Genomic DNA, 25,455 nt, shown 5'->3' on the forward strand with positions numbered 1-25,455 from the left:
ACCCTCTGTAGCGCCTTGCGATCAGATGCCAAACAGTTGCCATCCCAAGTGGTGATGCAGCCAGTCAGGATGCTCTGAATGGTACAGCTGTAGAATGTTTTGAGGACCTGAGGGCCCATGCTGAATCTTTTCAGCCTCCTGAGGGGGGAAGAGGTGTTGTCGTGCCCTCTTCACTACAAGCATGAACAGCATAAGCAAACGATAGCCGACACCCGCATAGCTGGGGTTTTGACAGTGTCAGAGATGTTACTACATTAGAGCTGTCAAATTGGTGAGCAGCTGCTCGTGTGGTCATTGCCACAAAGCCACACCCGTCCTACTTGCGTTAGAAGTTCAGGATAAGAAAGTTAGGCTATATGGAAACAATGACACTAAAATTGAAAATCATTAAAGAAAATCGTTATATTTTCATTCATATTTATATCACATTCCAGTGTTCCAACTTGTAAACAACGCTGCATGGGATTTCTCTTAATGCAGCTCTGTGCAGCCAATGGCAATTTTTGCTTCTGGTATAAAGCCAGGAGACGCTTGTGGATTTGCCAGCTGTTCCAGCTCCGTCATCGCCCACCACAACACACTGTGGTTGAACACTAGCGCAGATCTGATAGAATCTAGCCCCTAAGTGCGTAAATGCTCTTGGGATTTGAACTTGCAACCTTTTGGTCTGGAGCGCATTAATATCTCAGCAATACCAGCAGATGGTTAATTGTTACCAAGAACATACAGTATATCCACACACTCTCAAAACTAAGAGTATGGTTATGGTATATCCCTTCCCTGGTGTACAAAAAGGTCGAAGGCACACATAAGGTACATATAGGTGCTCACATGTTACTGAGCGGTACCTTTTAGGGTACATGTGTGGATAAAAAAAAACCATGTTTTACCTTTATTTATCTAGGCAAGTCAGTTAAGAACAAATTCTTATTTCAATGACAGCCTAGGAACAGTATGTTAACTGCCTTGTTCAGGGGCAGAACAACATATTTGTACCTTGTCAGCTCAGGGAGTTGAACCTGCAACCTTTCGGTTATTAGCCCAATGCTCTGACCACTAGGCTAGCCTGCAAGATAATCTAGTATAATGTTATGTTTTCTACCCAATATATTAAATAAGCAGCTGCATTCATAACCATTTGGAAGGTGGGAATTTACAAGTTGTGATGTCGTAAATACCAGAATGCATTCACGCCCTATGAAATGGTTGGGAAATGCCAAGTGGCTAATGGCCAACAAGCAACATCAACCACAAACAGCTATCATGCTTGTAAACAAATTATAGAGTTGAAAAATCATATTAATAGATTGCTTTTTATAATGTTTGTTGTTACATTTAACTGCCAAGGTCATTTCCTTAGTAGGTGACGTCAAAGGCCAGCATGTGGGAGACGTCAGAGCTGAGGGTTGATAGACGCGTTTCCCACTAGTTATTACCAGTTAGAGGGCCGTTCAAGTGGATTTTTCCCAGTTGCATGTGGTAAATTCCCACTTCCCACTTGGTTACGAATGCAGCATTAGGTGGGAGAGAATAAAATGACACAAACATTATTTACCATTAATTTTTATTGGGTACAACATAATTCAAATCCAAGATGATGTAACATTGCACTGTTCCTGGACGCGCTCCTCAACTCCTCTGCTCCTGCTGACTCCACGGTGGTGTGAAATTCTGTTAAGGGTGTGTACTGGAGGCGGAGTCAGGTGCAGGAGAGCAGAGTGTAGAGAACAGGGGCCCTTTTAATTTCGGTCCAACGAAAGCACAAAAGTACATAAATGTGCCCAAACATGGAACTATAGACAAAAGTATGGCGCGTAACAATACCCACATATCATAAATACAATTTCACACAAAGACATGGAGGGGAACAGAGGACTAAATACATGCAGTGTGATTAGGGAATGAAAACCAGGTGTGTATGGAACAAGACAAAACAACTGGAAATATGAAAAATGGAGCGGCGATGGCTAGAAAGCCGGTGACGTCGAACGCCGCCCGAAGAAGGAGAGGAGCCGACTTCGGCGGAATTCGTGACATTCACAATCTTGATGTAGTCATTGTGTGCTAGGAATATGGGACCAAATATTAAACTTTTGACTCCTTTAATACACTATAAGGGAATATGACCTCTTCAAATGGAGGGACTAGATACAGGAAATGCTTTCATTTCTAAATGGTAAAATAGATGCATGTACAGTACCAGTCAAAAGTTTGGACACACCTACTCATTCAAGGATTTTTCTTTATTTTTACTATTTTCTACATTGTAGTGACAGAATTCCGAGAGTGTGCAAAGCTGTCATCAAGGCATAGGGTGGCTACTTTGAAGAATCTAAAATATATTTTGATTTGTTTAACACTTTTTTGGTTACTAAATGATTCCATATGTGTTATTTCATAGTTTTGATGTCTTCACTATTATTCTACAATGTAGAAATGCACCCCCACCTTTCGCCCTCAGAACAGCCTTTATTCATCAGGGCATGGACTCTACAAACTGTCAATATCGTACCACACCGAAGCTGGCCAATGTTGACTCAAATGCTTCCCACGGTTGTGCCAAGATGGCTGGATGTCCTTTGGGTGAACACACGGGAAACTTGACACAAACCTGTGCGCCTGGCACATACTACTGTACCCCGTTCAAAGGCATTTATATATTTTGTCTTGCCCATTCACCCTCTGAATGGCACGCGTACACAATCAATGTATTACGACTCAGGATATGACCCAGATGCAGACATAGGAGGCGGATAGTACAGTTCTCAATAATTGTATAACAAAGGGCAGGTCGAGAACAGACAGGTTCGTAATCAGGTCAGAGTCAGGCAGGTACAAGGCGGCAGGCAGGCCCGAGTCAGGGCAGGCAGAATGGTCAGAACCGGGAAAACTAGGAAACAAACACTTGAGAAACAGGAAAACACGCTGGTAGACCAGACAAGACAATGGGGAAGATGGGCGAAACCTAGAGGGGGGTGGAGACAAGCACAAAGACAGGTGAAACTGATCAGGGTGTGACACAATGTCTCAATTGTCTCAAGGCTTAAAAGTCCTTCTTTATCCTGTCTCCGCCTCTTCATCTACACTGTTTGAAGTTGATTTAACAATTGACATAAATAAGGGATCATAGCTCTCACCTGGATTCACCTGGTCAGTCTATGTCATGGAAAGGTGTTCTTAATGTTTTATACACTCAGTGTATAGCACAATCCATACAAAGTGAGTGCAATCCATTAAGTGTGGATTCCATTTGCTTTGTATGAGATTGATTTGATTGATTAAATTTGAGTCAAGTAAAAATCCACTATCCCCAGATAGTATGATCATGAAATGATATTGTGTGTTTTTCTCTTCCAGCAGAAGGGTGCGATGGTGTCAGTGTTTGGTGTAAAGGTAGAGGATATTTTTCAACGTCACACCAAGTTCCCCCCGGTGATTCTAGACTTCCAGCCCAGAGGGATCTTCCTGTCTGACAACCATGTTATTTTGTACGGCTCAGAGGTGACAGCACACACACACATCGCACACATGCATACGCACGCACACACACACACACACACACACACAGAGTTCAAATAACTTGACAAAATAAAAAATACCAGAGGTAGGAAAACTCAGGGTCCTATCTAAGTATGATGAATTTGATACCATAATGTATTTCCCTTACCCAACCTTTGTCTGTGTATTATGATGTGTTTAGGTGTGGACATCGTCAGATAGAGGCTCTACCTTCACGTGGGTGTTCTCTCTAGACAATCAGATGGTGATAGACGCGCTGAGCTGTACTGTCAATGGTGTGGTAGTGTTCTTTACTGACCATGGAAACCTCTACATCATGAAGTCAGGTGGGACAACAACAATAGTGACGTTCCAGGTTATCTTTTTTTGCAGTCGTGCTTCCCAAATGATCCAATCTCGCAACGCCTGGAGAAGTTTGTAACTACTCAGGAAGGAACCATGTTTGTTTGTGAACCCTTCTGAGAACAGGGTGACTGCAAAACAGACAACCTGGAACACCACCATCAACTCCTAAAGAATATGCTGCAGGATGTAGGCTTGAACCTAGGGCTGTTGTGGAGACCGTATTACCGCCACATCGGCAGTCATGAGTCATGCCCGCAGTAAAATTCCACGTGACCGTTCAGTCACGGTAATCTCCTCTTATGCACTCAGGACATGTGTTGGTCGTACCCAACTCGCTAACGATCATCAGGTCCATCATGTCCAATCAAATTAATTTACCACAGGTGGACTCCAATCAAGTTGTAGAAATGTCTCAATAATAATCAATGGAAACAGGATACACATGAGCTCAATTTTGAGTCTCAGCAAATGGACTGAATACTTACAGTACCAGTCAAAAGTTTGGACAACCCTACTCATTCAAGGGTTTTTCTTTATTTTTACTATTTTCTACAGTGTACAATAATAGTGAAGCCATCAAAACTATGAAATAACACATATGGAATCATGTAGTAACCAAATGAGTGTTAAACATATCTAAATATATTTGGGATTCATCAAAGTGGCCACACTTTGCCTTGATGACATCTTTGCACACTCTTGGCATTCTTTCAACCAGTTTCACCTGGAATGCTTTTCCTACAGTCTTGAAGGAGTTCCCACATATGCTGAGCACTTGTTGGCTGCTTTTCCTTCATTCTGCGGTCCAACTCATCCCAAACCATCTCAATTGTGTTGAGGTCAGGTGATTTTGGAGACCAGGTCATCTGACGCAGCACTCCATCACTCTCCTTGGTCAAAGAGCTCTTACACTGCCTGGAGGTGTGTTGGGTCATTGTCCTGTTGAAAAACAAATGATTGTCCCACTAAGTGCAAACCAGATGAAATGGCATATCGCTGCAGAATGCTGTAGTAGCCGGGCTGGTTAAGTGTGCCTTGAATTCTAAATCAAGGGGTCTGAATACTTTTCGAATGCACTGTTTATGAATTTGTATTTGAAATTCAAATGCCTAGTAATAGGAAATTACCTTTAGCTACAGAATATCTCACCACTATGGCCTGCTGGAGGTCATTTTGCAGGGCGCTGGCAGTGCACCTCCTTGCACAAAGGCGGAGGTAGCGGTCCTGCTGCTGGGTTGTTGCCCTCCTACGGCCTCCTCCACGTCTCCTGATGTACTGGCCGGTCTCCTGGTAGCGCCTGCATGCTCTGGACACTACGCTGACAGACACAGCAAACCTTTTTGCCACAGTTCGCATTGATGTGCCATCCTGGATGAACTGCACTACCTGAGCCACTTGTGTGGGTTGTAGACTCCGTCTCATGCTACCACTAGAGTGAGAACACCGCCAGCATTCAAAAGTGACCAAAACATCAGCCAGGAAGCATAGGAACTGAGAAGTGGTCTGTGGTCACCACCTGCAGAATCACTCCTGTTTTGGGGGGTGTCTTGCTAATTGCCTATAATTTCCACATTTTGTCTATTCCATTTGCACAACAGCATGTGAAATTTATTGTCAATCAGTGTTGCTTCCTAAGTGGACAGTTTGATTTCACAGAAGTGTGATTGACTTGGAGTTACATTGTGTTGTTTAAGTGTTCCCTTTATTTTTTTGAGCAGTGTATATTCTATTTACTATAAAATCATATAATATAAAATAATGCCACGGGACTTATTAGCATATCTAGTCTGCTAAATGAACTAGACCACAGCCTATGGCATGGAGCATAGCCAGATAACATACAGTAGGCTAATTCATATTCTGTTCTTCTAAAATTCATATAATCTTTCTTTAGACCTGCCTAAAATAAATAATGGATTTATTGTGATGGTGTATTTTAAATTGATTTATTCAGCTATTTTAAATGCAGAGGTCCCATCAGCGGCTTGTATGCATGGAAACCTGGAGATTTTAATTATGAGACCGGCAGTCTTTTGCATGACAATAACCAGCTGACAAAATTTCATGACCGCCACAGCCCTACTTGAACCTGCCTGAATTCCCATGACATCCCATCTCCCCCATCCCCACCCATTTTTGTCCTCCTGAAGGTCTTGCCAGGTTTGCGTGGTTGAACGAGACCCTGGATGTAACCAGTACTCTACTGTGTGGTCACATGGGCATCCTGATTGCTGTTCAGTTGGACAAAGACAAACCCAGTGGCTTTAGCCACAGGAACATCGAGATAGACCATCTCATAGAGGTCAGTGTTGCAAACATTTTGCTACGGTATGCCCTACTCAACACAACCCCAGTTGCTTTAGGTCAATTTCACAGTAACATAATGATGCTGAGACTCAGATGTTTCACTTTAAAATGTATGCCAAACAAAATCCAATGATTGCAAAGTTAAACAGACCATACATCTCAAAGCACAAAAACACCTTTTAAGAATTTCCACAGACATTTTTACAAAAACACATTTACTTGAAGAACAATGCAGATGCAAAGTTTGGTAACAGAATGATGGAACAAAAAAGTAATTTTGTTAAAAGTGGTCCTTGTGCATAGAGTTGTATGGTTCGATTTTAAAGTCTCAGCATCATTCTGTCACTGTGGAATTGCCCTTTAGCTACAGGACCATCGAGATTGATCACCTCATAGAGGTCAGTGTTGCAAACGTTTTGCTATGGTATGCCATACTAAACACAAACAAAGTTGCTTTAGCTACAGGACCATTGAAATAGACCACCTCATAATGGTACAGAGCAACGGCCTAACCAGTGACAAAACCCAAAGACCGGAACTACTGCAGCTCGTTATCTCACGTATCCCATTCAGTCCCGGCAGATTCTTTGGTCTACAAGCAGAATCTGCCCATGAGAGATTATCCTCAGACAGACCATAAAAGGCATACAAATCGGGTTACTGCAGTTTTTGACAACTGTTTGTGTAGAAATACCTTTATAGCACATCATCTATTGTCTATACTGGCCAATACGATATTCTCCTGTCTGTCAGGCCTGTTGCAGACATACACTGATATCTTGGTTTTCAACATACTGTGTGTTTGTGTCCCAATAGAAACATGAGATGGGTTTTGACAAAGCCCTGGCCCTCCAGTACCTCACAGACCACACAGTCCTGCTCCACGAGAATGCTGTCATCAATGACCATGCTAACGGAAACAACCGCCAGGGCAGGACCAACCCTCTCACCGTGGCACCCGCCAGCCACTTCTCACCTAACCACGTGGGCAAGGTCATCTACTTCAGGTGGGGGGGACTAGCCCCAAATCTCTTAACTTCTACTGCCTCAGAAACCCGGATCCGGGAGCACCCCCCACCCCCCACACACTGTTTAGCATAGCTAGCATAGCTTCACAAGTAGATAGTAGCATCTAAATATCATTAAATCACAAGTCCAAGACACCAGATGAAAGATACAGATCTTGTGAATAAAGCCACCATTTCCGATTTTTAAAATGTTTTACAGGGAAGACACAATATGTAAAGATGTACATCTATTACCTAAAAACACATTAGCATAATCCACCATCTTTTATTTGTCCACCAACACCAGTAGCCATCACCAATTCGGCTAAACTAAGATATTTATAGCCCCTAACCAACAAAAAAACTCATTAGATGACAGTCTGATAACATATTTATGGTATGGGATAGGTTTTGTTAGAAAAATGTGCATATTTCAGGTAGCTGCCATAGGTTACAATTGCACCCACCGTCACAAATGGACTAGAATAATTACAATGAGCAACGTGTTTACCTAACTACTAATCATCAAACATTTCGTAAAAATACACAGCATACACTAATCGAAAGACACAGATCCTGTGAATACAGACAATATTTCAGATTTTCTAAGTGTCTTACAGCGAAAACACAATAAATCGTTATATTAGCGTAGCACATAGCACATAGCAGCCCAGCATTGATTCTAGCCAAAGTGAGCGATAAAAGTCAACATCGCCAAAAGATATTAATTTTTTCACTAACCTTCTCAGAATTCTTCCGATGACACTCCTGTAACATCATTTTACAATATACATATACAGTTTGTTCGAAAAGGTGCATATTTAGCCATACAAAACCGTGGTTACACAATGAAAATAGTAGCAAAACAAGCCTGAAAATGTCGGTCGCCATCTTTCAGAGTGATCTGGTTTAATTAATAGCTAATCATATACTTGACTAAAAAATACAGGGTTTACAGGAATCGAAAGACAAATTAGTTCTTAATGCAACCGCTGATTTACATTTTTAAAATTATCCTTACTTTTCAATACAGGGTTCGCCAAGTGAAGCTATACCAAACAAAATGGCGAAATATGCGTTTAAAATATTTCGACAGAAACACGATTTATCATATTAAATATTGCTTACTTTGAGGTGTTCTTCCATCAGATTCTTGGGCAATGTATCCTTTCTATGTTATAAACGTCTTTTGGTCGATAGATGTCCTCTGTCCTTCGAAATGTCCACCACCAACGACCGACACCCCAAAACGTGTCCAAAGTTTCAGAGTGCACAACAAATAAATTCCTCTAAAATCGCACTAAACGGATATAAATTGCTATAAAACTGTTCAAATTAACTACATTATGATGTTTTTAACACCTAAAACGAGTAAAAACATGACCGGAGAAATATTGCTGGTTAGAAAACGATTTGGAACGAGGCAGGTCCGATGCCCTTCACGCTTCAGGCGCACGACGAGAAAGGGCGGTCTCTATACATTTTGGTCTTTTATACTGGCTGTGAATATCCCATCGATTCCATTGAAAGCGTGATGACGTACAGACACCCAGAGGAAGACGTAGGCAGTGTCGGTTTCTTCATAGCATTCACTGTCGCCTTAAAAACAGACCCCAGATCAGAGGTAAAAAAAATTGAAATCTGAACCCTGTCATGAAAAGTGCTGTAGAAATTGTTCTGTACAACTCAGAGACAAAATTTCAACTTCTATAGAAACTAGAAGGTGTTTTCTATCCAATAATAACAATAATATGCATATTGTACGATCAAGAATTTAGCACGAGGCAGTTTAATTTGGAGACACAAATATGCTAATGCGGAACAGCACCCCCTATAGTTCCAAGAGGTTAAACCTGTCATCTTGTGGATCTTTTGAACTATTTTAGTCACTTGTTCCTTGTCTACATGTAATATTGACCTCCTTATCTAATATTGACTTCCTTATCTAATATTGACTTTAACTTCTTGTGACTACAGGGGGTGCTGTTTTCTCATTAGCATAATTGCATTACAAATTAAACGGCTTCCTACTAAATTCTTTATCGTACAATATGCATATTATTACTATTATTGGATAGAAAACAGTCTCTAGTTTCTATAGGCGTTGGAATTTTGTCTCTGAGTGGAACAGAACTCATTCTACAGCAATTTCCCTGACATGGAGTCAGATTTCACACATTTTGGCCCCTGATCTGGAGTCAGTTTAAAGGCCACTGTGAACGCTATCAGGATACGGACACTGCTTACGTCTTCCCCTGGATGCCTTTACGTGATGACGATTTGAATGGTATCGATTGCGCAATCACAGCCCCTATAAAACAAAAACACGTGTAGGTAGGAACTCCTTTCCAGCTGCGTCGGGCGCGCGGTGGCCACCGACCCTGCTCTTTTTCCAAGCATTAGTGTAGCCAGTTATATTTCTCCGGTCATGTTTCTACTCGTTATAGGAGTTAAAAACATCATAAGGTAGTTAATTTAAACCGTTTTATAGCAATTTATATCCGTTTAGTGCGATTTTGGGACATTTATTTCTGAGACACTGTGAATCTCTGGGCACGGTTCCAGTTCATGCCGAACGCAATGGGCATTTCTACATGGCAAGAGGACAGCTTTCGACCAAAAGACGATTAGACCCAAGAAAGGATTCTTTGCCCAAGATTCTGATGGAAGAAAAGCTCAAAGTAGGAACAATTTATTATGATAAATCGTGTTTCTGTCGAGAAATGTTATTCGCTTATGACGCCTTGTTTTTAGGCGTAGCTTCGCTTGGCGCAAACTGTATTGAAAAGTAAGGATAATTTAAAAAATGTAAATCAGCGATTGTATTAAGAATTAAATTGTCTATCAATCGCTGTCTACCCTATATTTTTTAGTCACGTTTATGAGTATTTATGTATACGACTAGATCACTGTCTAATATGGCGCACGACATTGTCTGACCAGCTGGGCAACTTTTGTCATTGTCTAACCATGATTTTGGTGGCTAAATATGCACATTTTCGAACAAACTGTATATGTATGTTGTAATGTGATGTTACAGAAGTGTCATCTGAAGAATTCTGAGAAGGTTAGTGAAAAAATTTATATATTTTGGCGATGTTTACGTTATCGCTCTCTTTGGCTAGAATCAATGCTCTGGTAACGTTTGCATATGTGGTATGCTAATATAACGATTTATTGTGTTTTCGATGTAAGACACTTAGAAAATCTGAAATATTGTCTGTATTCACAGGATCTGTGTCTTTCGATTAGTGTATGCTGTGTATTTTTACGAAATGTTTGATGATTAGTAATTAGGTAAACACGTTGCTCATTGTATTTATTCTAGTCCATTTGTGACGGTGGGTGCAATTGTAAACTCTGATATCTACCTGAAATATGCACATTTTTCTAACAAAACCTATCCTATACCATAAATATGTTATCAGACTGTCATCTGGTGAGGTTTTTTCTTGGTTAGTGGCTATCAATATCTTAGTTTAGCCAAATTGGTGATAGCACCTGATGGAGTAAGAAACTGATGGAGTTAGAAAAGTGGTGTCTTTTGCTAACGTGGTTAGCTAATAGATTTACATATTTTGTCTTCCCTGTAAAACATTTAAAAAATCTGAAACGGTGGCTTTATTCACAAGATCTGTATCTTTCATTAGGTGTCTTGGACTTGTGATTTAATGATATTTAGATGCTACTATTTAATTGTGACGCTATGCTAGGCTATGCTACTCAGTGTGGGGGGGGGGGGGTGGGGGGTGATCCCGGACCCGGGGTAGATACTCGTGAAAGGTTAATATTGACTTCCTTATCTAATATTGACTTCCTAATCTAATATTGACTTTAATATTGACTTATCTAATATTGACTTCCTTATCTATTATTGACTTTCTTATCTAATATTGACTTTAATATTGACTTCCTTATCTAATATTGACTTCCTTATCTATTATTGACTTTAATATTGACATCCTTATCTATTATTGACTTTCTTATCTAATATTGACTTCCTTATCTAATATATTTTTTTTAAATCCCCCCTTTTTCCCCCCAATTTCGTGGTATCCAATTGGTAGTAGTTACAGTCTTGTCTCATCGCTGCAACTCCCGTATGGACTCGGGAGAGGCGAAGGTCGAGAGCCATGCGTCCTCCGAACCACAAACCAACCTAGCCGCACTGCTTCTTGACACAACGCACATCCAACCCGGAAGCCAGCCGCACCAATGTGTCGGACGAAACACCGTCCACTGCGCCACCCGGGAGGCCCCTCCTTATCTAATATTGACTTCCTTATCTAGTATTGACTTCCTGATCTAGTATTGACTTCCTGATCTAGTATTGACTTCCTGATCTACAATTGAGTTTCCTATCTACTATTGAGTGTCTTTATATCTTTGTATTGTCTTATGTGTCTTAGTAAATGTGTGTCCTCCAGATGTGCGTGTGTGCATGTCCATACATGTCTGTGTGTGTGTTCTCCCTCAGTGACGGTGGGATGGTGGTGATCACAGAGGTGTTCCGGACTCACTATCAGGGGGGGTTCTCCGGGGCCATCGTCGGGGAGATCCTGGAGCCAATCAAAGGAGCCAGCCTGAATGCGGAGCCTATGCAGTTATGTGACCTGTTGGTGAAGACGGGGGAGCCCGAGGGGCTCATTGTTACACTGCAGCTCAAAGACCTAGGTAACTGGAAAGAAAGATAGCATCAACTGACTTGTTAGTTCATTTACATTTAGTGATTCCCAAACTTATTTTGTGCTGCTTACTAGTCCTGAAATTCTAACAGAATCATGCTACGTTTCAGATATTTTCCTATCCTTCCAAGTATATTAATGTGATATTTCTAGTTACAATCTCAATCTCTCGTAATGAGTCTTAAGACACGATCCAAAATATATCGGCCACTGCTCACAACTCATAGCTTTATTTAACCTCTAACGAGCACCTACCCCGGATTCGGGAGCACCCCCCACCCCCCCCCCCCACACTGATTAGCATCGCTAGCATAGCGTCACAATTAAATAGTAGCATCTAAATATCATTAAATCACAAGTCCAAGACACCTAATGAAAGACACAGATCTTGTGAATAAAGCCACCATTTCAGATTTTTTAAATGTTTTACAGGGAAGACACAATATGTAAATCTATTAGCTAAACACGTTAGCAAAAGACACAATTTTTTTACTCCAACAGTTTTTTCCTGCGTCAGTAGCTATCACTAATTCGACTAAATGAAAATATATATAGCCACTAACCAAGAAACAACTTCATAAGATGACAGTCTGATAACATATTTATGGTATAAGCATAGTTTTTATTTTTTTATTTGCATTTTTCAGTTATAAATCACAGTACTACATTGCAGCTGCAATCTGAAATAGTGCCGATGCAGCCAGAACAATTACAGAGACCAACGTCATATAACGAATTACTTATCTTAAAACGTTTCAGAAAAATACACAGCGTACAGATATTGAAAGCCCAACATCTGGTGAATCCAAACAATATTTCAGATTTATTAAATGTTTTATAGCGAAAACAAAATGTAGCGCTAAATTAGCATAGCCACGCCAGCCAGAACCAGCTGGGCGCCCACGACCAGTTCACATGCACGACAGATATATGAAATAACATCGTAAATTGGGTTTTACTATTGCTGATCTTTCATCAGAATGTTGATCACGGTGTCCTTAGTCCTGATGAGTCGTTCAATCCATTCATAATGGCAACTTTCCCTCTTCATTTAGCATAGGTACTGGTCGACTGGCAGGGATCTGTCCAAAATAAAAAAAAGTCACAGAACGGAACACGGCAAAACTCCCGAAAAAAATTCTAATAATCTGATTAAACTATATTGAAAAAACATACATTAAGATGATATGGTCACATGTATCAAACAAACTTCAAGACGGAGATAGTTTTCATCCATAACGGCAGCAAAACAGTAGCCAATCGCACCTGCAAATCGCGCGATTCAGAGAACCGGAAGTTGTCGGTCACGCCAAAGAAATAGGTCTTATTTCACGTCAGTACAAGATAAACAAAAAAATTCTCCTCTGACGTCCTCTTGACACCCAGAGGAAGACGAATGAAGTGTGTTTCGGGTCATAGGTGGCGTGACCATATATAGGCAGAGCGTTGAAGCGAGCATACACATCTTGCATTCTTCTTCTGGGTCAGGGAAAGTGCTGTCAAATGACTTCAGTTTCACTCAGAGACAAAATTGAAACGGTTTTAGAAACTATAGATTGTTTTCTATCCAATGGTATTAATTATATGCATATAGTAAGAGCAATAATTGAATAAGAGGCAGTTTAATCTGTAGAGACAATTATGCTAATTTGAAACAGCACCCCCTATAGTTGCAAGAAGTTAACCCATCCTGCTGCGGTTTCTCCTGAGGTAAACTATGAGCTGCTTGACTTACTAGATCCATTTGAAGGAAGTTTAAATTTAAGTGTGCACGCTTGAAGTTAAGATAAACAGTGTAGTTATTCCCGCCGCAAGGCAATCAAACAAGCGAAATGCCAGGACAGGGACAAGGTGGAGTCGCAATTCAACGGCTCAGACACGAGATGTATGTGGCAGGGTCTACAGGAAATCACGGACTACAAAAAGAAAACCAGTCACGTCACGCTTCCAGACAAACTAAACACCTTCTTTGCTCTCTCTGAAGATAATACAGTACCACCGTCGCGGCCCCGCAAACAAGGACTGTGCCGTGGCTAACGTAAGTAAAACATTTAAACGTGTTAACCCTCGCAAGGCTGCTGGCCCAGACGGCATCCCTAGCCGCGTCTTCAGAGCATGCGCAGACCAGCTGGCTGGTGTGTTTACGGACATATTCAATCAATCCCTATTCCAGCCTGTTGTCCCCACATGCTTCAAGATGGCTACCATTGTTCCTGTACCCAAGAAAGCAAAGATAACTAAATGAGTACTGCTCCGTAGCACTCACTTCTGTCACCATGAAGTGCTTTGAGAGACTACCTTACCGGCCACCCTCGACCCACTTCAGTTTACATACCGCCCCAACAGGTCCACAGACGTTGCAATCGCCATCACATTGCACACTGCCCTATCCCATCTGGACAAAAGGAATACCTATGTAAGAATGCTGTTCATTGACTACAGCTCAGCATTCAACACCATAGTACCCTCCAAGCTCATCATCAAGCTGGAGGCCCTGGGCCTCAACCCCGCCTTGTGCAATTGGGTCCTGGACTTTCTGATGGGCTGCCCCCAGGTGGTGAAGGTAGGAAAGAACATCTCCACTTCTCTGACCCTCAACACTGGGGCCCTACAAGGGTGCGTGCTCAGCCCCCTCCTGTACTCCCTGTTTGCCCACGACTGCGTGGCCATGCACGCCTCCAACTGAATCATCAAGTTTGCGGACGACACAACAGTAGTGGGCTTGATTACCAACAACAACAAAACATCCTACAGGGAGGCGGTAAGGGCACTCGGAGTGTGGTGTCAGGAAAACAACCTCTCACTCAAGGTCCACAAAACAAAGGAGATGATCGTGGACTTCAGGAAACTGCAGAGGGAGCACCCCCCTATCCATATCGACGGGACAGCAGTGGAGAAGGTGTAAAGTTTTAAGTTCCTCGGCGTACACATCACAGGCGAGCTGAAATGGTCCACCCACACAGACAGTGTGGTGAAGAAGGCGCAACACTGCCTCTTCAACCACATGAGGCTGAAGAAATTTGGCTTTTCACCCAAAACCCTGACAAACTTTTACAGATGCACAATCGAGAGCATCCTGTCGGGCTGTACCACAGCCTGGTGGTGCGGTCTGCACAACGCATCACCGGGGGCAAACTACCTGCCCTCCATGACACCTATAGCACCCGATGTCACAGGAAGGCCAAAAAGGACATCAACCACCCGCGCCACTGCCTGTTCACACCGCTACAATCCAGAAAGCGAAGTCAATACAGGTGCATCGAAGCTGGGACCGAGAGACTGAAAAACAGCTTCTATCTCAAGGCCATCAGACTGCTGAACAGCAATCACTAACTCAGAGAGGCTTCTGCCTACATTGAGACCCAATCACTGGCCACTTTAATCAGAATGATCACTAGTCACTTTATACAATGCCACTTTAAATAATGCCACTTTAATAATGTCTACATATCTTACATTACTCATATCACATGTATATACTGTGTTTTATACCATCTATTGCACCTTGCCTATGCCGCACAGCCATCGCTCATCCATATACTTACATGTACATATTCTCATTCACCCCTTTAGATTTGTGTTTATTGGGTAGTTGTTGGTGAATTGATAGATTACTTGTTAAATATTACTGTACTGTCGGAACTAGAAGCACAAGCATTTTGCTACACTCGCATTAAGATCTGCTAACCATGTGTATGTGACCAATAACATTTGATTTGATTCCTTAGATGATACCACTATCATTCTTCTGTGGTAAACACTGAGCTTCCTGCTTTAGTCAACCCTGCTGCTGTTTCTCCTGTGGTAAACTGTGAGCTGTCCTGTCTTGTCCAGATCCGTCCCAGGGGTTTAATTTGTCCCACGTGGGGAAGGCTGTGGTAGCACCAGGCTTCAGCAGTTACCTCATCACAGGGCTGGTGCACAGCGGCAGTGCCCTAGCCAAACCCACTATGCCAGCCCTAGTGCTCCCCCTGACCAGCCAACGGTCAGGAGAGTGGCTGCTCTTCCACTCTGCAGGTTACTGTGTTTATTGTGTGTTATTAAATCCTCAATGATTTTGAATGTGTATTGTTGTAGTACTCGCCTGAGGTAAGTCTATGGGCTCGTTTCCTGTACACAGATTAAACCTGGTCCTGGACTAAAAAGTATGCTTAATAGAGATTCTCCATTGAAAGTACTTCTTAATCCAAGACGAGACTTCATCTAGATCTGGGAAACCAACCCTATATATGTATTTTAAATGTGTGAAATGGATCCATTTATCCATCTAGGCCGGGGGAGCTGGGGGATGACCCTGCAGTCATTGGACGGTGTGAGGAATAACGCTCTGATAAGGATCAATGTCAGAGAAGAGCTCAACTTCACCTTCAAGGCCTTCATGTCCGACTACTGTGAGTAGTGGTGGTGTGGGGGTTGAGGTGTGTAGTGTCTGGGTTATTACCAATGATGGATTCTGGGTACTAACTCCTAAACTTGGGATAGGGTTAATTATCAGGTATCCTATTGAAATATTGAGTGCTTAGGTTTAGAGGGTCTACACCAGAAGTTAATGGTTATCTGTAGGAGGAAGGTATATAGTGTGTGCAATTAAGCTTGGAATGTGCTGAGTGCAGAGAAAGCGATCACATGTGGCAGGCATTGATAAGGGGAGAGAGCCATGGATTAGTGATGAAGGGGGGCAGGTCAGGTCACGTTAAGGGAGAAAGAAAAGTTTATGGCCGTATTACTTAGTTTCCTGCCTAGCAGTAAAGATGCAATGTTTGTTCAGATGTGTAGGATGAGACTCAGCCTAGGAGAAATGTTTAAATATCAGTGCTTGTGTGAACAATGTCTTTGTCTAATGCAGCTGTATTGATCCTCTGGGAAGAATAGACTTGGTTTAAGCTTTCATAGTGTCTGAGTTTTTACTCTGAGAATTAGAACCTAACACCAATTCCTATTCACTGTGTATCACTGTCTACATTCTTTTGAAAGGGTAGTCTATAGTTAAAGATTGAAATCCGCATTAGGGGAAACAGGGCCTCCTTCAGTGTGGTCATTTTGTGTTTAATTATTCTGCTGTTCTATCACGCGTGTTCAATGATGTCTGGTGGGGGGGGCAGTTTGTTTTTGCGCTAACTTCTTTGTTGTAATATCCCAAACAGTTTCACCACTTAAGGATTCCAGCTTTAATGCTCTCGTTCTAACAAAACCTGTGTGTGTGCAGCTCTGTCCATGGTGTACCATAAGAAGTTCATGCGTGTGGTTCTGACCAACCCTCTGGCCTTCCGAGTCACAGCCAGACACTCCTGGGATGACACCAACAACCACATACTCACCCTCACCACCTTCAGTCACCTCTGCAAGAAGGTATACCTCCAATACTCCATATCACCCTCATATCCGTCCATTAATCATGGTACTCCATTCTGTTTATTTATTTATTTTTATCTGTCGGCCCCAGCCGCGAACTCAGGCTCTGTGTGTAGTTAACCGACCCTCTCTGCCCATTCATCGCCGTTTTACCTATTGTTGTTTTAGCTGATTAGCTGTTGTTGTCTTACCCGTTGTTGTCTTAACTAGCTCTCCCAATCAACACCTGTGATTACTTTATGCCTCGCTGTATGTCTCTCTCATATGTCAATATGCCTTGTATACTGTTGTTTAGGTTAGTTATCATTGTTTTAGTTTACAATGGAGCCCCTAGTTCCACTCATTATACCTCTGATACCTCTTTTGTCCCACTTCCCACTCATGTGGTGACCTCACCCATTATAACCAGCTTATCCAGAGATACAACCTCTCTTATCATCACTCAGTGCCTGGGCTTACCTCCGCTGTACCCGCACCCCACCCCACCGTCTGCACATTATGCCCTGAATCTATTCTGCCACGCCCAGAAATCTGCTCCTTTTATTCTTTGTCCCCAACGCTCTAGGCGACCAGTTTTGATAGCCTTTAGCCGTACCCTCATCCTACTCCTCTGTTCCTCGGTTGATGTGGAGGTAAACCCAGGCCCTGTGTGTCCCCAGGCACCCTCATTTGTTGACTTCTGTGATAGAAAAAACCTTGGTTTCATGCATGTCAACATCAGAAGCCTCCTCCCTAAGTTTGTTTTACTCACTGCTTTAGCACACTCCTCCAACCCTGATGTCCTTGCCGTGTCTGAATCCTGGCTTAGGAAGGACACCAACAATTCTGAAATTACCATACCCAGCTACAACATTTTCCGTCAAGATAGAACTGCCAAAGGGGGAGGAGTTGCAATCTACTGCAGAGATAGCCGGCAAAGTTCTGTCATACTTTCCATACCCAAACAGTTTGAACTTCTAATTTTAAAAATGAACCTCTCCAGAAATAAGTCTCTCACTGTTGCCGCCTGCTATCGACCCCCCTCCGCTCCCAGCTGTGCCCTGGACACCATTTGTGAATTGATCGCCCCCATCTAGCTTCAGAGTTCGTTCTGTTAGGTGACCTAAACTGTGATACGCTTAACACCCCGGCAGTCCTACAATCTAAGCTAGATGCCCTCAATCTCACACAACTCATCAAGGAACCCAGCAGGTAGAACCCTAAATCCGTAAACATGGGCACCCTCATAGACATTATCCTGACCAACTTGTCCTCCAAATACACCTCTGCTGTTTTCAATCAGGATCTCAGCGATCACTGCCTCATTGCCTGTATCCGCTATGGGTCTGCGGTCAAACGACCACCCCTCATCACTGTCAAACGCTTCCTAAAACACTTCTGCGAGCAAGCCTTTCTAATCGACCTGGCCCGGGTATCCTAGAAGGATATCGACCTCATCCCGTCAGTAGAGGATTCCTGGTCATTCTTTAAAAGTAATTTCCTCACCATCTTAGATAAGGATGCCCCGTTTAGAAAATGCAGAACTAAGAACAGATATAGCCCTTGGTTCACTCCAGACCTGACTTCCCTTGACCAGCACAGAAACATCCTGACTGCAATAGCATCGAATAGTGCCCACGATATGCAAATGTTCAGGGAAGTCAGGAACCAATACACGCAGTCAGTCAGGAAAGCAAAGGCTAGCTTTTTTCAAGCTGAAATTCACATCCTGTAGCTCTAACTCCAAAAAGTTTTGGGACACTGTAAAGTCCATGGAGAACAAGAGCACCTCCTCTCATCTGCCCACTGCACTGAGGCTAGGTAACAACAACTGATAAATCCATGATAATCAAAAATTTCAATAAGCATTTCTCAATGGCTGGCCATGCCTTCCTCCTGGCTACTCCAACCCCGGCCAACAGCTCCGCCTCCCCCGCAGCTACTCGCCCAAGCCTCCCCAGCTTCTCCTTCACCCAAATCCAAATAGCAGATGTTCTGAAGGAGCTGCAAAACCTGGACCCGTACAAATCAGCTGGGCTAGACAATCTGGACCCTCTCTTTCTAAAACTATCCGCCGCCATTGTTGCAGCCCCTATTACCAGCCTGTTCAACCTCTCTTTTGTATCGTCCGAGATCTCTAAAGAGTGGAAAGCGGCCGCGGTCATCCCCCTCTTCAAAGGGGGTGACACCTTAGACCCAAACTGTTACAGACCTATATCCATCCTGCCCTGCCTATCTAAAGTCTTCGAAAGCCAAGTTAATAAACAGATCACTGACCATTTCGAATCCACCTTCTGCGCTGTGCAATCCGGCTTCTGAGCTGGTCACGGGTGCACCTCAGCCACGTTCAAGGTACTAAACGATATCATAACCGCCATCGATAAAAGACAGTACTGTGCAGCCGTCTTCATCGACCTGGCCAAGGCTTTCGACTCTGTCATTCACCGTATTCTTATCGGCAGACTCAATAGCCTTGGTTTTTCTAATGACTACCTCACGTGGTCCACCAACTACTTTGCAGACAGAGTTCAGTGTCTCAAATCGGAGGGCATGTTGTCCGGACCTCTGGCAGTCTCTATGGGGGTACCACAGGGTTCAATTCTCGGGCCAATTCTTTTCTCTGTATATATCAATGATGTCGCTCTTGCTGCGTGCGATTCCCTGATCCACCTCTACGCAGACGACACCATTCTGTATACTTCTGGCCCTTCCTTGGACACTGTGCTAACTAACCTCCAAACGAGCTTCAATGCCATACAACACTCCTTCCGTGGCCTCCAACTGCTCTTAAACGGTAGTAAAACCAAATGCATGCTTTTCAACAGTTTGCTGCCCGTACCTGCCCGCCCGACTAGCATCACCACCCTGGACGGTTCCGACCTAGAATATGTGGACAACTATAAATACCTAGGTGTCTGGCTAGACTGTAAACTCTCCTTCCAGACTCATATTAAACATCTCCAATCCAAAATCAAATCTAGAATCGACTTTCTATTTCGCAACAAAGTCTCCTTCACTTATGCTGCCAAACATACCCTCGTAAAACTGACTATCCTACCGATCCTCGACTTCGGCGATGTCATCTACAAAATAGCTTCCAACACTCTACTCAGCAAACTGGATGCAGTCTATCACAGTGCCATCCGTTTTGTTACCAAATCACCTTATACCACCCACCACTGCGACCTGTATGCTCTAGCCGGCTGGCCCTCGCTACATATTCGTCGCCAGACCCACTGGCTCCAGGTCATCTATACGTCTATGCTAGGTAAAGCTCCGCCTTATCTCAGTTCACTGGTCACGATAACAACACCCAGTTAAAGACTTTTATTTCCCTCACCAACTTTAAACATCAACTATCTGAGCAGCTAACCGATCGCTGCAGCTGTACATAGTCCATCTGTAAATAGCCCACCCAATCTACCTACCTCATCCCCATACTGTTTTTATTTTATTTACTTTTCTGCTCTTTTGCACACCAGTATCTCTACTTGCACATCATCATCTGCTCATGTATCACTCCAGTGTTAATCTGCTAAATAGTAATTATTCGTTCCTATGGCCTATTTATTGCCTACCTCCTCATGCCTTTTGCACACACTGTATATAGACTTTCTTTTTTCTACTGTGTCATTGACTTGTTTATTGTGTTATTGGCTTGTTTATTGTTTACTCCATGTGTAATTCTGTGTTGTTGTCTGTGTCACACTGCTTTGATTTATCTTGGGCAAGTCGCAGTTGCAAAGGAGAACTTGTTCTCAACTAGCCTACCTGGTTAAATAAAGGTGAAATAAAAAATGTTAAAATAAATATCATCCTCGAGTTTGTCTATATAGACGAATAATAACATAAATACATTTTGTAGTTGCATACAGTATATCAGGGTATAGGTCAATTCCATTTCAATTCACTCAATTCTGGAAGTTAACTGAAATTCCAATTCCATTTTTTTCATTGAAAGAATTGGAATTTCTGTTTACTTCCTGATTTGACTGAATGAAAATGGAACCCCAACCCCGCTGAACTCAGTTGTCTGAAGTCCATTGTGTTGTGTTATCTTTCCCTCTGCCCCTAGGCAACCACCACAGTGATGGTATACATCCCAGAAGCCTCTCTGTTGTGTAGGTCCTCCTCCTTCACCTTCACGCTACAGAACTCCTGCCCCGAGGGACTCCAAATCGTCTATGTCTCCCAACAGCCAATCAGTGACCACGAATGGATCCACACGGATCCAGTAGATCACATGAACAACAAGAGGCTCTTCAACCTGCCTGTGAGAGATAGAGATACACTGGGTTACAGGCATGCGATCAATGTTTTATTAGTTGACCTGTGTGCAGATAATGAGATGCGTGGGTGTGTGCTTCAGGTGAACTACCGGCCTCCCTCCCAACTAGGTGTTTTAATCCCGACCACAGACAATATCTATAACGCTGACCCAAGTCATCCCCACCCCAGACAGTTCTACCCCATCTCCAAGGTGAGCAGGTCACAAGGTTCACACACGCCAGCACTACCTTGTCTCCAAGCTGAGCAAGTCTTGTATGTTTCTGCAGTGTAACTTTACTAAGTGTCTATATGTGCTTCTGTGTTGTGTTTCACATTGGGTGTAAGCTGTGATACATAGTGTTTGTGGGTGACAAATTGTGTGCCTTCCTCCAGAACTCTGGTCGGTATAAGCAGTGTGCAGGGAAAAGGTCAGCAGAGGAATGTGGCTGTACAGACAGACTGAAAGTCTCTCCTCTAGCCATCAACTCTGACTGCAGACAGAGGGTACACATCTGCATCAGTGTGATCAATCATCAATGTCTTCACAAAACAATTACATATACAGTATCAGTCAAAAGTTTGGACATGTCTACTCATTCAAGTTATTTTTTTACATTGTAGAATAATAGTGAAGACGTCAAAACTATGAAATATCACATATGGAATAATGTAGTAACCAAAAAAGTGTTAAACAAATCAAAATATATTTTATAGTCTTCAAAGTAGCCACCATTTGCCTTGATGACAGCTTTGCACACTCTTGACATTCTCTCAACCAGCTTCCTGAGGTGGAATGCATTTCAATAAACAGGTGTGCCTTGTTAAAAGTTAATTTGTGGAATTTCTTTCCTTAATGCGTTTGAGACAATCAGTTGTGTTGTGACAAGGTAAGGGTGGTATACAGAAGATAGCCTTATTTGGTAAAATACCAAGTCCATATTATGGCAAGAACAGCTTAAATAAGCAAATTCTATATGTGTTATTTCATAGTTTTGATGTCTTCACTATTATTCTACAATGTAGAAAATAGATAAATAAAGAAAAACCCTGGAATGAGTAGGTGTGTTCAAACTTTTGACTGGTACTAGACATTAAATATTGTAACATTTATAAAAAAAAAATAAAAAAAAAATATATTTATTGAATATGCTATAAACTCATATTTAGTACCATTTATTGGAATATATTAAAGTATTGTCTTAATGTAACTGTGCATTCTGCATAATACAGTCTTGTCGACTGCGAGCATGAATGAAATCATATAAAAATTGTATATTGGTTAAAGCGTATTTTAGTCTTTCCCATGTCCTCTGTGTTGTACTGTAGGTGCTGAGACTAACGTTTCCTGTGACTGACTTCAACATCACCTTGTTCCTGAGGAGAACCAACCACGCTGACCACCCGCTCTGCTCTCCTTACTTTGTTACTGTCACGGAGGTCAACAACCGGACCAGCTGGAAGGTCACAGGTCAGTCTCATCCCAGAAGGCTTTGCAATATAAGGATGTTTTTAAAGATGGAATCAGCATTAGGGGAAACAGCACCACTGCGGACCCCAGCACCTTTTGTTTTTGTTTTGTGGATGAAACGGAGGTGTGTAAAAAAAAATATATATATATATATATAATTTGCAGTACATATTCTGCTGTTCTATTGCATGTGCAATTTTTATTGAACCTTTATCTAACTAGTCAAGTCAGTTAAGATGATGGCCTACCCCGACCAAACCCTTCCTTAACCCGCCCCATGGGACTCCCAATCATGGCCGGTTGTGATACAGCCCAGGATCGAACCCGGCTCTGTAGTGATGCTTCTGGCACTGCAATGCAGTGTCTTAGAATGCTGCGCCACTCGGTCCCCCAAATGATGTCAAAGTTGGGAAAAAAACGGTGTTTGTTGTTTGTTGTTTGTAGTAACTTCTTTTGTTGTTGGGGCCTCCCGAGTGGGGCAGCTTTCTTAGGCACTGCGTCGCAGTGCTAGAGGCGTCACTACAGATCCGGGTTCGATCCCGCTGACACGGTCGCCAGTTGTAAGGTGTTTCCTCTGACACATTGGTGCGGCTGGCTTCCGAGTTAAGCGGGCAGGGTGTCAGGACTATAACTACCAATTGGATATCACGAAATTGGGGCGAAAAAGGGGTAAAAAGTACAAATTTAAAAATAAAAATGTAAAATCCCAAATGGACGTGGCAGTTTCACCATTTAGGATTGCAACTTTAAAATGTGAAAAATACATATTTTCTGTCATCTTTTCAACCAGAAAAAATGATTTCAACCAGAAAAGGGTGATCATAAACTTCCCTTGTATAATGTTGCCTAATGGGCAGGTCTTTAGTACACTATAGTGAAACACACATTCTCTGTTGTTAACCCGTCTTTTCCCATCCTTTGTGTTGGTAGGGACCCATGCCACCCCCACCATGGACAGGATGAGACAATATTTTGAAGACAGTCTAAAGAACAATCTCTACAACCCAGAGGGACTGCAGATCAGCCTTTATGTAAATCATCTACAGTCTCCCTGACTATATGACATGTTCATAAATTGTAAAACAGTTGAGTGTAATCTGTATACGTCTGCATAGAAATACTGCCATTTCAGTCATGCGAATTGTGCTATCAAATAGCAGTTTCCATCTGGGGTTTCATTGTGACAATGTTATAAATATAATATTTTTCCAACCTAACAACCACCACCATTATTCTCCACAGGGCTCTGAGCTTTTCCACTTCCGTATCTCTGTCATTCCTGGAGTTGTGTTGTGTGACCTGGTGGAGGAGGTACAGGTGAGGAACCCTGTAGCTTTTACACTGAAGTCAGTAACTAATAAAAAAGAGGAAGAACAAGATAACCTGGCCCTCACCTATTTCTCTCCTTCCTTTCTCGCTCTCCCTTTCTCTCTCTCTTTTCCTATACGGGTAGATCTACGTAGACGAGCCTCCGCTGGCGTTCCCAACCCAACACCTCGTCAACAACATGACAGCCATCATCCTGGGAGGCTTGCTGCTCGTTGGCTTCCTTCTCATATACAACGGCGTTGCCATGCCAACCAAGAGCAGCATCAAAACCCTCCTCAAGAAACACAAGCCCACCATCTCCCCAACCAGGACCCAGAACTCTACCACAACACAGGGACATGAGTAGGATTTTACAGTTTGGCATTGTAAGAGTGTGTTATAGAGTTGTACTTCCATTTTTAGCCTTTTAACCTAAGTATGAGATGTAAATGTTTTTAATGTTCAGTATTATCCTTTTTTCAAATGTGTGTTCTATGAAATTTGTATTTGGGAAAGATTGAAAGAAACTAGCAAAGATGAAAAGGTACAAATGAAAGGAAAAACACATGCTCGGAGTGGGTTTTATTGGTTGTTGCTGTGTTTTCAAAGCAAATACAAACTGTAAAAAAAATTTTCACAAAAAGTAAACCCGGATTTGTTGCCATTAGGACTTTGTCAGATACTACTACATTATATTCTGGTAGGTTGTATCACATAATTTCTCAGGCCTGTAGGAGTAGTCGGGAAGGATCCATAAATAAAACACATCACTCATAGTTGTGAGTACGTAGTAACCCGTATTAAAGTGGAACGCTGCATAGGAGCAGCTACAGTGGCTTGCGAAAGTATTCACCCCCCTTGGCATTTTTCCTATTTTGTTGCCTTACATCCTGGAATTAAAATATCTTTTTGGGGGGTTTGTATCATTTGATTTACACAACATGCCTACTACTTTAAAAATGCCAAATATTTTTGTTGTTGTCAAACTATTCACCCCCCAACTCAATACTTTGTAGAGCCACCTTTTGCAGCAATTACAGATGCAAGTCTCTTGGGGTATGTGTCTATAAGCTTGGCACTTCTAGCCACTGGGATTTTTGCCCATTATTCAAGGCAAAACTGCTCCAGCTCCTTCAAGTTGGATGGGTTCCCCTGGTGTACAGCAATCTTTAAGTAATACCACATATTCTCAATTAGATTTAGGTCTGGGCTTTGA

At 42.4% G+C, this 25,455-nt stretch overlaps 1 protein-coding gene across 1 annotated transcript; it reads left to right on the forward strand.

Annotated features, from left to right (window-relative positions):
* The first annotated feature begins 1,381 nt into the window (after window positions 1-1,381).
* On the forward strand, window positions 1,382-24,606 carry LOC129867884 (cation channel sperm-associated auxiliary subunit beta-like). The gene is made up of 16 exons (XM_055941354.1): window positions 1,382-1,405; window positions 3,358-3,501; window positions 3,701-3,845; window positions 6,015-6,166; window positions 6,988-7,178; window positions 11,656-11,852; window positions 15,698-15,880; window positions 16,135-16,254; window positions 17,070-17,212; window positions 21,270-21,467; window positions 21,564-21,674; window positions 21,857-21,967; window positions 22,790-22,931; window positions 23,862-23,962; window positions 24,174-24,248; window positions 24,385-24,606. Exons 1-16 carry the CDS (start codon window positions 1,382-1,384, stop codon window positions 24,604-24,606), a joined length of 2,259 nt encoding a protein of 752 aa, XP_055797329.1.
* Window positions 24,607-25,455: the final 849 nt, after the last annotated feature.

Source organism: Salvelinus fontinalis, chromosome 13 (assembly GCF_029448725.1).
Source record: "Salvelinus fontinalis isolate EN_2023a chromosome 13, ASM2944872v1, whole genome shotgun sequence".
Taxonomy (NCBI): domain Eukaryota; kingdom Metazoa; phylum Chordata; class Actinopteri; order Salmoniformes; family Salmonidae; genus Salvelinus; species Salvelinus fontinalis.

What these genes read in the sequence shown, in the direction of transcription:
- LOC129867884 (XM_055941354.1), top strand. Translation starts at nt 1,382, where the DNA reads ATGTGGGAGACGTCAGAGCTGAGG. An exon ending in TTATTTTGTACGGCTCAGAG is followed by an intron (nt 3,502 to 3,700) that starts GTGACAGCACAC and finishes TGATGTGTTTAG; the next exon opens with GTGTGGACATCGTCAGATAG. An exon ending in GGCAAGGTCATCTACTTCAG is followed by an intron (nt 7,179 to 11,655) that starts GTGGGGGGGACT and finishes GTTCTCCCTCAG; the next exon opens with TGACGGTGGGATGGTGGTGA.